The sequence below is a fragment of the Beta vulgaris genome, chromosome 3, assembly GCF_026745355.1.
Source record: "Beta vulgaris subsp. vulgaris cultivar EL10 chromosome 3, EL10.2, whole genome shotgun sequence".
Classification (NCBI taxonomy): domain Eukaryota; kingdom Viridiplantae; phylum Streptophyta; class Magnoliopsida; order Caryophyllales; family Amaranthaceae; genus Beta; species Beta vulgaris.
The window spans coordinates 54,039,517-54,052,421 of NC_079204.1; the positions used below are offsets into that span (position 1 = coordinate 54,039,517).

The 12,905-nt window shown below is 36.1% G+C and overlaps 1 protein-coding gene across 1 annotated transcript; it reads left to right on the plus strand.

The window, feature by feature from the left end:
* The first annotated feature begins 9,403 nt into the window (after positions 1-9,403).
* LOC104889531 (hypothetical protein) lies at positions 9,404-12,806 on the plus strand. Its single transcript, XM_010674775.4, has 2 exons — positions 9,404-11,142; positions 12,070-12,806. The coding sequence occupies exons 1-2, from the start codon at positions 9,513-9,515 to the stop codon at positions 12,510-12,512; spliced, it is 2,073 nt and encodes a 690-aa protein (XP_010673077.2). The 5' UTR covers positions 9,404-9,512; the 3' UTR covers positions 12,513-12,806.
* The last annotated feature ends 99 nt before the right edge of the window (positions 12,807-12,905 follow it).

Genomic DNA, 12,905 nt, shown 5'->3' on the forward strand with positions numbered 1-12,905 from the left:
TAAATTTTACAATACTAACTAATATACTTGGAACTCTATGAAAAAAAGAACAGAAAATGAAATGATCGAACCACAAATGAAGAAAATAATAACGTCACACTTATTATTAGCATGGTAAATTATAGTTGTTGCAGTGACTACTGCACTATTACATATTTTTTAGTCACTCGAATAGTGCCCCATAAAAAGACAATTAAGAACAAAAACATTTGAACCATGAAAAAAACTATCCAACACCATCAAATTCATAGTTTTTTCATCATATCCTGTATTTTATCTTGAGTTTTCTTGACTTTCACTAAAAATTTGCACTGGTAAAATCGTTTTCTCTCTAGATTTGTTGTTCTTATCAAATTGCCAACCCAACTTTTCGGTGAATATGAAGCAGCAATCCACATGTAGAAAACTATGTCCATACTTTGATCTTTCTCGTGCTTCTTCCAACGCGATCAAGTCTTATTTGCATCTCCAATTGTTAATTTAATTTGAAGGCAATACATTATGACTATTGTAAGTTCGGGTATCTTTTTATTACTTCAATTGTAATTGGTTTATGAATTATTGATTCAAGATTTTCAGAGTTAATTATCAATAGACACACATGCACAGATGGTGGCCTATCCTTCGTAGCTTGTATCATCTGATTGATCTTTGGGATTTCATAATTTTCTTTATCACCCATCCAAATTCAAGTTCAAAATAGAGCTACATTTTGAAGAAGAGGCTTTTATAAAAAGTTGTTGACTTTGTTTATTTTTGTTAACATTGTAATTTCCTTATTAGCTTATATAAAAAGCTGTAATTTTTTTGTTAACATTGTTTATTTTCGTTGTTGTTAAACAATCGGAATCTAAGACACTTTTTAAGTTACTCTAACCTAGTATTGTAATTTTTTTTGAAAGGTTAGTATTATAATTGAATAGAAGTAAATAACACGAGAAACATTCCTAAAAAGAAAAAGAAACAACAATTAGTTAGTTGCAGCTCACTTCTAGGATATTCTAATGTCTTTCATCCTTCATCTCTTTTTCTCACCTCTCTACCATTTCATAATTATCTTCCTTCATCATTTGATCTAACTCTTCTCCACTTCCTTCTCTTTCATCTGAAATGGAAAATTTTATATATATTTTGTGAAAATAGCAATTAACTTTTATCAAATCCATAAATATTTGTGTTCTATATTTTGCTAAAGATTTTGAGCGAGATAGTACACAAATTTTGCTTTTCTTTTTGGTGAACAAAGGTAACATAACATAATTAACAAAATTTGATTGATCTGATTTACATGCAACAATTAGAAAACAGAGTTACATGTATGTTTTCACTCCTTCAATTCAAAACTAAACTCGTTCATAAATTACAACTTCACATCACCAAAAAAAATGAAAAAAGAAAGGTTAAAGAAAACAATAAACAAAAAGCTTAATATCCTTAGTAGATAATTTCGCAAAAAAGTCAATCTCATTTCTTTTTGACTTCGAATTCATCGCTGCTATCTTCCTCTCTGTTGGTTGGTTCCCCAATTGCTGATGTTGCCATGTTGATGTACCCGTGTTTTTTCATCTGGGTTTATCTGTTCGAAGTATTTCTATGTAGGAGTTTTTCTCTCTCCTCTCTATTTCTCACTCCAATTAATCGAATTGTTGTTCATTTGGATGAATTACAGAAAAAATGAGCTAAAATTCGATCATGAAATTGAAAGAATTTGGTATTGAGGGTTTGAGAGGAGGGAGATGCAGTAAAATAAATATTCATATTTAAAGATGTGTGAGTTGTTTCCTTTCATGACAATATTCAATTTGATTTAATTAGGGATTATTTTTTGGAATTAATTTGTTTCCTTAAATATAAATTGCTAGATTTAAGTTTACCTTACACAACCTAAATCTACACGATTTGCAATCTTTTTAAATCAAATACAGTGACACGTGGCAAGTGAATGAGAGGCTTGGAAAAACTGAGAAGCAATGAGAGGGGATAAACAATATGGGGCTGCCACATAGGATGAAGTTTTCTTGCTTTAATATTATATATGATGACGAGATCGAGAAAAGTAGGTTTTCCTTTGCGGGCGGTGGTCGGAGATCTAGAGAATAATCATGGCTATTGGCAACTAGTATTTGGTTTTGAAAGTTTCAGCAGGGTATTATGGTAAAAGTAATGCCTCATTATAGAAGTATAAGAAAATTTGTTTCTCGAAAAACAACACATTGGATAAGCTCCAATTTGTATCCAAGACTCCTAGAAGTTGTTTTGGGCTTTTCAAAAGGTATAAACTACTCTCCAAAGATATGGTGTTTTGGCATATCTTTAGTTTTTTGGTCTTAGAAACTCTAATAGAAGCTTGCCCAAACACTATTACTACTTGAACTTCATTTGCGATTGATTTGGAATAGTTAGATTGTAACGATTGAACTTGTACATTATTCATACACTTTCTTTTGACCACCTGTTGTGATTCATACATAAGGAAAAATATAATCATTTGTGATCTTACTAGATTCATCTCGATAGATCCTTCAAGATATCAACTTTTTATAATTTTTACTTGTCCGTAATTATAGATATGAATGGTTAAAATTGTGCATCTGGAAGCATAAAACACTATATATTGCAATGTAATTATAGATATGCATGGTCAAAATGGGTCGGGAAGCATAAAACACTATATATTGCAATTTACATGAAATGAAGGAGGTGCAAATCTAAAAATTCTTGAATTCCTCTAGTCTAGGTTGGATTCTTGGACTATTGACTTGTAAAATGTGCCAAACCTAAAGGAACATCCGTCAATAAACTCTCGATTTAGTGTTTTCTGGTGATTCGCATATAGTGGACTTAATTATAGACTACACGAAGCAAGTATAGACATTTCACTAATTGACTTGTGTACTTTGGAAAAAAAGTCAAATTGAGCGTATAAAAAAATTAATGTTTGTAGTGACCCATTCTAAAAAATTGTTTATTTCTAAAATCAACTTAATTATTAAACTAAAACCTTCAATTTGGTGTTTATTAATAATCACCTTTTATTGGTTCCAAATCAATAGTATATGTTCAAAGTGCAATCCACATACCAACTTGTGAGACTAACATTTAACTTCCTTATTCATCATGTGTTGTAACACTTAAGATGCCAACTAAAACAATTATGCCTTAAAGTAATGAGGTCAAATTTTTACCACTAGGCCAAGCCTTACTTAATATGTGTACTGGATATGTAGTAGTTTAAGGAAGGCATGATAATGAAGGTAACTAAACGCAACCCCACTTTACTAACGCAGTCCAAAAAACCTTTATTATCATATTCTTTATGAAAAAATCTTTTTCTCTCTAAATATATTCTCTCATCCTCCTTTCTAACTGTTAAAGGAAAAAAACTTCATAGAAAACCTAATTCACAAATTTTACTATGATACTCAATGGACGATAATTTTGATTCAAACGAATTTCAATCTGATGTATGTTGTTTATTTTTTTCGTCATTATTCATTGTCAGACAATTATTATGCATCAATTTTCCTTATTTCGTGCAATTTACGCAACTCGATTAGTTTGTTTCGTGCAGATTAAGCGAAACAGTCTATTCTGTTTCATGCAGATTGCACAAAACCGTCTATCCAATTTCATGCAGATTGCACGAAACATTCTATTATGTTATTCGAACCTTCAATAACTTTAGTAGTTTTCTTTCAAATTGTAACTCGCAATTTGTTGGTTGCTGAAAGCACAAAAATGAAGAAAGGAGAAAGAGAAATCATGAAAATGGAGGAAGGAGGAAGACAAAACCACGAAGATGGAGAAAGGAGGAAGAGAAATCACTGAATTTGTTATGTTGTTATGGAGAAATCACTCAAAAATGGATGAACTCTTAGAAATTAAATTGGTACAACAACCATAGAAAAAAGCCAGAGAAATGATAGAGGGAGAAAGTAGGCAGAAATTGGTAGATGATGAATAGAGTTATAAGGAGTATATGAGTTGTGTATAGTAAAGTGAGGTAGCATTTAGCAACCATGATAATCTAAACCTTCATAACCCAAGTTTGGGCTCTTACCCACATTTTGGTACTTTGCGATAGGCGGCCCAACCTAGGCATTTTCATGTACCTAATCAAACAGTTTAGCTTTCTCTTAATAAATCTTTTCATCTTAAGAATATTGGAGGTGTTTGGTAATTAGAGTTTTGGAGTAAAAAGAGAGTTTGGGACCACTTTTAGAGTTTGGAAAAATTGTTTTAAATAAGTCAACCTTTGCGTGGTCTTCCAATTTCAAGTCTAACTTTTGATTATTCTTAGTCAAGTTAGGTTTGTAGGGCTATTTTCTTCTTAATTGAGTTTTAACCTGTTTGTGACCTATTTAGAAGGTTACATGTGCCACGTGTCGTTAAATGATTGGTTTGCTTTTTTTTGTTTTATTTTCTCACTAACCCCTCCTCTTGTCATCTTTCTCTTCCCTCTTCCTTAGACCACCCCCACCCCTCCCCTCCCTTGCCCCTGCATTCCCACCAACATCGTTCCCCACCCCACTCCTCCCCTGCCCCTGCCCCTGCCCCTGCTGCCTTTCCACCAGCAGCATCCCCCACCCCTCTCCCACCTCGCCCACGAGCACCCTTCCTTCTCCCCACGCACCCCCACCTCCCCCTCCCTCACTCTCGCCGGCAGACTCGTCTCCGTCCTCCTCCCTCACTCTCGCCGGAAGCCCGCATCCGTAGTCCTTTAGATCAGCGGGCTCCTTCGTGTCTTTCTGGGTAGAAACGAGGGTGGGAGAGGGGGAGGCGCGGGATTCGATTCGAAGGGGTGAGGACGGGGAGGCGCAATCGGAGGGGTGGGGGAGGGGAAGCGATTTTACGGCGAGGAGGGGGAGGTGCGGGATTCGAAGGGGGAAGGGGAGCGGGAGCGATTTTCCGGCAGGGGAGGGGGAGGCGCGGGATTTGAAAGAGGAAGGGGAGGGGGAGCGATTTTCCAGCGTGGGAGGGGGAGGCGCGGGATTCGAAGGGGGACGGGAGGGGGAGCGATTTTCCGGCAGGGGAAGGGGTGGCGCGGGATTCGAAGGGGGAAGGGGATGGGGTGGTTGGGCTGTTGTTGTTGTGGGTGGGGGGGGGATGGTGTTGTTGTGGGTTAATGGGTGGTTTTCAGTTTTTGGGTGGGTTAATGGGTGGGTTTTCAGTTTTGGGTGGGTTAATGGGTGGATTATCAGTTTTTGGGTGGGTTAATGGGTGGGTTAATTGGTAAACTTTCTTATTTGCCAATTTATCAGGTTACCGGTCATTTATCCTAATTAAAGCTAATGGTGCTACAAAGTTGACTTGACTAGGAATAATCAAAAGTTAGACTTGAAATTGGAAGACCACGCAAAGGTTGACTTAATTAAAACAATTTTTCCTTAGAGTTTTGACTAGTCAAAAACTCTAAAAGGGGTGTTTGATAAAATAGCGTTTTAAAGAGAGTTTTGGAATGAAAACTCTCAAAATGAAAAAGCTCCTAATAAGAGCTTTTTCTTTAGAGGATTAGGTACAAATATGTTCAATGACTTTTTTGCCTCTAATAATATTAGTACACATTGTATTAAAATGTCTATAAATGTCATTTTACTCAAACAAATGACAATAAGCTTTTAGCAATCAGTTAATTGTTAAAACATTTATAAAAAAAAAGTTGTCAAATCAGCAGTCAAATCTGCCAAACAAAAAGTTAAAACTCTAACAACAAACTTTAACTCTAACAGCTAAACTCTAAACTCTATTTGCCAAACAGGACCATTCTCTTCATTATTTTCAAAACTTGAATGATTATAAATCACTTATTCTTTAGTTTGTTTTTAGTCTTTTAGAACTCAAATTTACATTGCATTGCTATTTTTCTAATACAACCTTCTTTTTGATGGGATTTCTTGTACCAATTTGGTGTTTCATGATTATATTGTTACAAATTTAGTATATTCACATATCCATTAACTCGTTTTAGCGGAAAAAAAATCCTAATTCTTTTTTTCTAGAAAGGGGATGACATCCTTTCGATGATGGTAGCCCTCCAATTCTTCTAGTTTTTTTTATTGCCTTGTTATTAATATAATCTCCTATTATCTTTTTCTTGAGAGTTTTCTACCCGATTTTTGTTTTTTTCTTCTTTCATGGGAGTTTAGAGTTTTATTTTATTCTCTTCCCACGTGAAGGTTTTAAAAAATGGTATGAAAAATCGTTCTTATTAGTTGAAGTTCAAGACTACCAACATAAAGGTATTGAAAACTCGAATAATATGGTCAGCATGGTTAGATCAAGAATGTTCTTCTTCAAATAATAGACCTCCCTATCAATAGTGGTTTAATTCAGCAAATATAAAAGGGCTGCCTTGTATTGCTCGATCTGGTTCACCGTAGTTTTTTCGAGAATAATTTTTTTCGATTTATCTGATTATATCTATTTTTCTTTAAATACTTATTATAAACGGCGTTCGATTTTCAATCAACAAAAAAATTCTTTTCAAAAAAACTCGCTTTAACGGCTATACTATAAATAACTTTATTACTTATTTTTAGTATTAGTTCTTCATAGTTCAATGTGTAGTAACATGAATACATGATGATGGAATATAAACCAAGTGAAGAAAAAAAGACTTATTATAAAAAAAAAAAAACAAGTAAAGGAAAAAGGCAAAACAAACTTAACAAAGAAGGCAACAAATTAATGAAGTAATTAGTATAATTTATAAATAGGAATGGATCACAATTCACAAATATGTGGCGTAACGTAACGGAAAGCATGCTCAAACCAGAAGAAGGAGCAGGAAGTTTCCAGACACACGCGGCTTTTATTTGTTGATTTGATAAATTCCACGTTCTCTCACCTTCCCTTCACCAAGCTGTACGGATTTGTTATGCCTCTATTCAATCACCACTCGCATTTCCAATTCACGTCCAAGTCACGCAGTCTCCCTATGCCCAATTCTATTTTTTTATTTACTCGTTATACTTTTTTTTTCATGAACTCCAATGCAAAGTTTACATAATGACTCGACATCGAGAAATTAAAGTTGGCTTAAGTGTTGAGTTTTTCCGTATTTTCTAACAAAGTTTAAGTTCAATTATTACTCCGTATTTAGAAGAGGGAGGATTGGAGATGTTTAGCTTGTAAGAGCACCTCCAATGGCAAAAAAAACCCTCCCCATATGGACTCTCTCTCCTCAAATGGGGCTCCACATGAGTGGGGTTGGTTCCCCATTTAATGAGGATGCTCAAGTTTTAGGGGAGGTGCCCAAGTGAAGAACAAATGGGGAGCTTACACATGGCGGGTGAGAGAGAGAAAAAATATTGGTGGGGTATGGGAAAGTAGGAGATAGAAAAGGTGGTGGGGGTATAGGAAATAAGAGAGAGAAGATAAATGGGGAGGGATGAATGGGAGGTAGATGAGTGAGGTATGTGTTTCAAATTTGAGTAAGGTAAAATGGGGAGGTAGTGGAAAATGAGGTGGACAAATAAGGTGAGGAGAGAGAAAAAATGGGGTGCCCCATGAATGGAGATGCTCTAATGGGCAAAAAAAACTTTGACTTGACACTTAAACTATTGAATAGCAAAATTAATTGATTTTATTTGAGTTTATCTTGTAAGAGACTACCTATAAATGCTAAGCCCAATATTAAAAAGAAAATTAGCCCGATAGTAACTAGGTTAATTTCTTTCGGTGACTATTAATCCATTTAGTGACTAGGTCTACTTTTATATTAAAATTAGACCATCTCTTTTAATAATTTTTGTTTTTATTTTGAGAATATATGTTGAGGTTCATCCAATAACAATTTTGTGATAACATCTGTTAGTGATATTGATATACTCTCTCTGTCTCTTAATAGACTTTATGTTTTTCATTTTCATACTTACTTATATATATTTTATCTCATTAATATTTTTAATTACATATTACTAAAAATTATAAAAGACTGATTCTCATAATGTACACAATGAGACGAGTTAAACAAGACCTTACATGAATATGTTTTTTTATATACTGGTAAAAAATTGAAAGATGTTCTTTACTTATAAATGGTGCCAAAATTAGAAATGAAAAGTCTTTTCATGATTGGAGGGAGTATTAGTTGAAAACAGTGGTTAAAAATATGTCTATTGTGAAAGAAGTCAAAGTGTGTAACTACTTTGAGTTGAAAGAAGTACTACCATTTTCTTTGTGGTGTTCCTTGTCAAGTTGTTTTTGCTTGCTTTCTTCTTAACTTATGCCAAAATCACTGGTGGCTTTGAGGTTCCCAAGCGAACGTCTATGAACTTGCCAATGTAAGCTTGCTAGCCTGTGCATAAATTAAGAGAGCTTGTTAACTGCAAATGTAATGCCAAGCCTATCGATATGATCCATGTTTAATTGCTTTACTAATTTCCAAACCTCTAACGTCAAAAGACTCATTTTATAACTTTTTTAAAAAGAGCTATTTAATTTCAATAAGCTAATTAAAACATTTTTTTTTTACAAAACACTTAAATTAGAGGATTGATTAGTCAAATCCTCTAACATGAGCTCAAACCTCTAAGGGCATGTTCTTTTCGGCATAAAACAGCTGAGTTGAACTGAACTGATTGTAGCTGAACTAAACTGAACTGAAAATAAGATGGGGAGAACAGAACCTAACTTTACCCCAAACTTCTCTTTACCAAATAACGTCATAATAAAGATATTTCTTCCGTTTCAATTTTAGGTAATAACTTCTATCTATTTCTCTCCTATTACATGAGATCCTTTTATTTTGTTTCTCTATGTCTTCCCTCTTCAAAAATTACCTAAAACTCCATGATTCTAAAAATATCACGATCACAATCAAATTGAAATAGAGGAAGTAAATTTATTAAGAGTATCTTCCACGATTTCAAATTTCTTAAATTAAATCCAATAGGATCACAATTCACATAGACTTTTCCACACAAATCATTGAAATCAACAACAAAATCTCCACCAAGAGACTAAGGCTATGTTCAGTTCACCTTATTTTTGCTTATTTCAGATCTAATCAGATCAGATCAGAAAAAGTAAGTTCAGATCAGATCATGCTTATATTTAAAAATCATTATATCTTTCATTACATATTAGTAAAAATTATAATAATTGAATATTAATAAAGTTCTCATTGAGACGAATCAAACAAGACCCCACATGACTATATTTTTTCTTATATATTGAGAAATATCTAAAAGATAAGATCTTGTAATTAGATCAGATCAGAAAAAATAAGTTCAAATCAGATCAGATAAGTTCAGATCAGATCAGATCAGATAAGTTCAGATCATAAAATTTCAGGTGAACTAAACATAACCTAAAAACTGAAAATAGTCAAGCGCGTAGAAAATTCAGACAAAAACTTTGTTCTAAAACACCACGTCCACCACCCACTTGTCTTATCTTCATTTCATTTCATTTCATTCTTCAAACCCCCCTTAATTCTCTCACACCAAAACCTCATTTCTTCCCTAATTTTCTCTCTCCTAAAAAAAAAACTTCACCAAACTTCATCCATGGAAGATCCACTTACTTACGACTCAAACCCTAATTCTCTCCCCATTCCTCCTCTCGACGAAGCTCATCTTCTCTCCGCCGATTTCTTCTCCGTCGCCGGAGAAAACAACGACGTCGTCGTCGACGACTTCTCTTTCGGTGTTGACTTTGACTTTAGCTTCGACGATCTCACTTTCGCCGACGATTTACTATTAGAACCACCGTTAGAACCACCGGAGAATCCGACGTCGGATGATTTTTCAGTTGTTTCGGAGATTCGTAATTCCGGCGATTCCGAGGTTGATCGAAACCCTAACCCTAGGGTTTACGAGTGTTCTTCACCGGAGGAGGCTAATCAAGGTCCGATTTCATCGGAGGAGTCTAATTTTGGGGCGAAATTGAGTTGTCCTTCGTCTGATTCAGGTAATTCTAGTGATCGTGATGTTTCGTCGAGTTCTTTTGTTCGTAATAGTGAGGATTTGAATTTGTCTCAGGTTAAGATGGAAAAAACAATAGTTAGGAAGAGTAGTAGTAATAATGATAATAAATGTGTTATGTCAAAGAGGAAGAAAGAACACGAAAATGAATTAGTTGAAGGAGAGAGTAGAGTTAATAAGTTTAGGAGGTCATCGTTAATGGAGGAAAATGGGAGTGTGATTGTGGATGATGGTGGTAGTAATGATGGTGATGATAAGAGGAAAGCTAGGTTAATGAGGAATAGAGAGAGTGCACAGCTTTCTAGGCAGAGGAAGAAACAGTATGTGGAGGAGCTTGAGGATAAGCTTAGATCAATGCACTCGACGATTACGGATTTGAATGGGAAGATTTCGTATATGATGGCGGAGAATGCGACTTTGAGGCAACAATTGACGGGTGTTGGGGCTTGTGGAGCTGCTCCACCGCCTCCTGGGATGTATCCGATGGGTCCAATGCCGTACCCATGGATGGCGTACCCGCCTTATATGGTTAAGCCGCAAGGCTCACATGTTCCATTGGTTCCGATCCCTAGGTGGAAGCCTCAGCTGCCTGCACAGGCTCCTAAGGCTAGTAAGAGATCGGATAGTAAGAAGGGAGAGAGGAAGACGAAGAAGGTGGCGAGTGTGAGTTTTCTAGGGTTGTTATTTTTCATGTTGCTCTTTGGAGGGCTTGTGCCGTTAGTTAATGTAAAGTATGGTGGGGTTGGAAATGGCTTTGATGGTATGCAAAGGGGAAGTGTGTTTATGGTTGATAAGCATGTGGGGAAGTTTAGTAGTCATGGAAGAATACTTCAGCAGTCGAATAGTTTGGATGGGATTGGTTCGACGGTGAATTCTAGCGAGCCGCTGGTAGCTTCGTTGTATGTTCCGAGGAATGATAAGCTGGTGAAGATTGACGGGAACTTGATTATTCATTCGGTTCTTGCCAGTGAGAAGGCTATGGCATCTCAAACAGCTGAGGGAGTTAAGCCTAGTGAAGAAACGGGCTTGGCCATCCATGGTAGTTATCCACCTTATCCTATTCCTGGACCTGGGAGCAATGATTGGAGACACCCTCACCTTGACAGAAATCAACATGGAAGGCAAAGGGCTCTCACCTCTGGTTCATCTGATGAATTTAAGCCATCCGGATCTGATGGCAAGCTACAAGAGTGGTTCCGCGAGGGACTTGCAGGTAACGAGAATTTTTCTATTGGTTATATTACTTTTATCCCCCTTTGAGTTAAATTTTTTTCAAAGAAATATGAAGAGTTGAGAATGTTCTATTATATTGGTTTTGTGGTGATGATTTATTGATTTTTTACGCGTGCTCTCCACCTCACATGAGAATAATTATATGGATAGGATGGGATGGGGGAAGTTTGGGATTGATTTAGATTTATTACATGTTCTTGACTCTGAATTATGGGCTGCTCTAGCTAAACTGTGTAGATAGGTAAACATTAACATTGCTGGTTCTTTACTTATCTTTTTCTGCCATTGTTGACTGTCTTTTTAGTTATTGCTTGGTAGTAGTTAGAGCTAGAATTAAGGTCAGTGTTTCAGGTTCAAGTCTGGAATCTAGTTATGCTAAAAAATGTCGTCAATAATGTGAAATTATCAGTCGAATTCAGGTTGAATTTGGGTCTCTTATTAACTTTAGGCCGGATTAACTGGTTGGCTCAGAGATTGCCTGCGCTAGTAGCAGTATCTGGTAGTATTTGCAATAGCCGTTGTGTGACTTGTGTTTGCTCAGTTGGTGAGCAGAGGCTAGCCTTTTCGTTTGGTATCTGAAGATGCTTCAAAACCTCTCATTTTCAGCCACTAGGCAGCAAAGCCTCTGCTATGCTCCTTGTTAGTGGCAAAGACTACAGTATTGGATAAACTTAATTCTAATGCGGGCCAGAAAAAGGTGGTGTAATTGTGTGTTGTGAGCGTCAGGGCTTAATTTGCCGTGTAGCAGAGTGAAAAGGCACTTGGATCACTTTTCTGCCAATTGACAAGTTTTATGTGCATACTGCATACTGTCTTATGATTACTATTATAAGTCTGAACTAGTTGCTGCACATCTTGCTGAATGATTTGCTAACAGGCTCTAGCCACATTTTTTACGCTTGTGCAGGGCCAATGTTGAGTTCTGGCATGTGCACCGAAGTGTTCCAGTTTGATGTCTCACCTACTCCAGGAGCAATAGTTCCAGCTGCATCCATGGCTAATATTTCCTCAGAACACCGTCAGAATTCTACTAGTCCTAACAAACCCAGGAATAGAAGAATTCTTCACGAACCTGCTATTCCCCTGGAAGGCCATATATTCAACGCTAGTGAAGAGCATGTTCCACATGAACAGAATGGTGGACTTCAGGGAAACAAGTCCAGTTCTTCAATGGTTGTCTCCGTTCTCGTTGATCCAAGGGAAATTGGTGATGGTGATGGTGAAGGCGTGATTAGATCAAAGACTGTGTCTCGGATTTTTGTCGTTGTTCTCATCGACAGTGTTAAGTATGTTACTTACTCGTGCATGCTTCCATTTATGGGTTCAGGCAATCATTTGGTGACAACCTGAGAAGTTCAGGGAACAATAAGACGAGTGATGGAACTAAAAGTATCCATCTCCACCACAGTTTTGTACAGTACTGATACTTGTGTACTAAATATTCTAGCGACACGCTTAATTACCCGGTCTTTATGCTGCTAAGTAATCTTTGTAAACTGGTTTCTTCTAAGAAATCTTTGTAAACTGGATTCTTCTTATCTTCATGTTGAGATCTTGGTGTACTAACAGGTTTTCTGCGTTAACTTCTTGTAAGTTGTAACTTATGATATATAAAGCATCAATGTGAGGACTTGGCTGTACTAATCTTTCGTTTTCTACTAATATCTGTTTAGATCATATTTGTGCTGCTTCTGTTAAATCTATATTCCATCTCCAATTTTATCGGGTTCAACAAAAACATCT

Excerpts from the sequence above, each read along its gene's own strand:
- LOC104889531 (XM_010674775.4), top strand. The coding sequence starts at position 9,513 with ATGGAAGATCCACTTACTTACGACTCAAACCCTAATTCTCTCCCCATT. Across the intron at positions 11,143-12,069 it reads GTTCCGCGAGGGACTTGCAG|GGCCAATGTTGAGTTCTGGC; the intron begins GTAACGAGAATT and ends ACGCTTGTGCAG.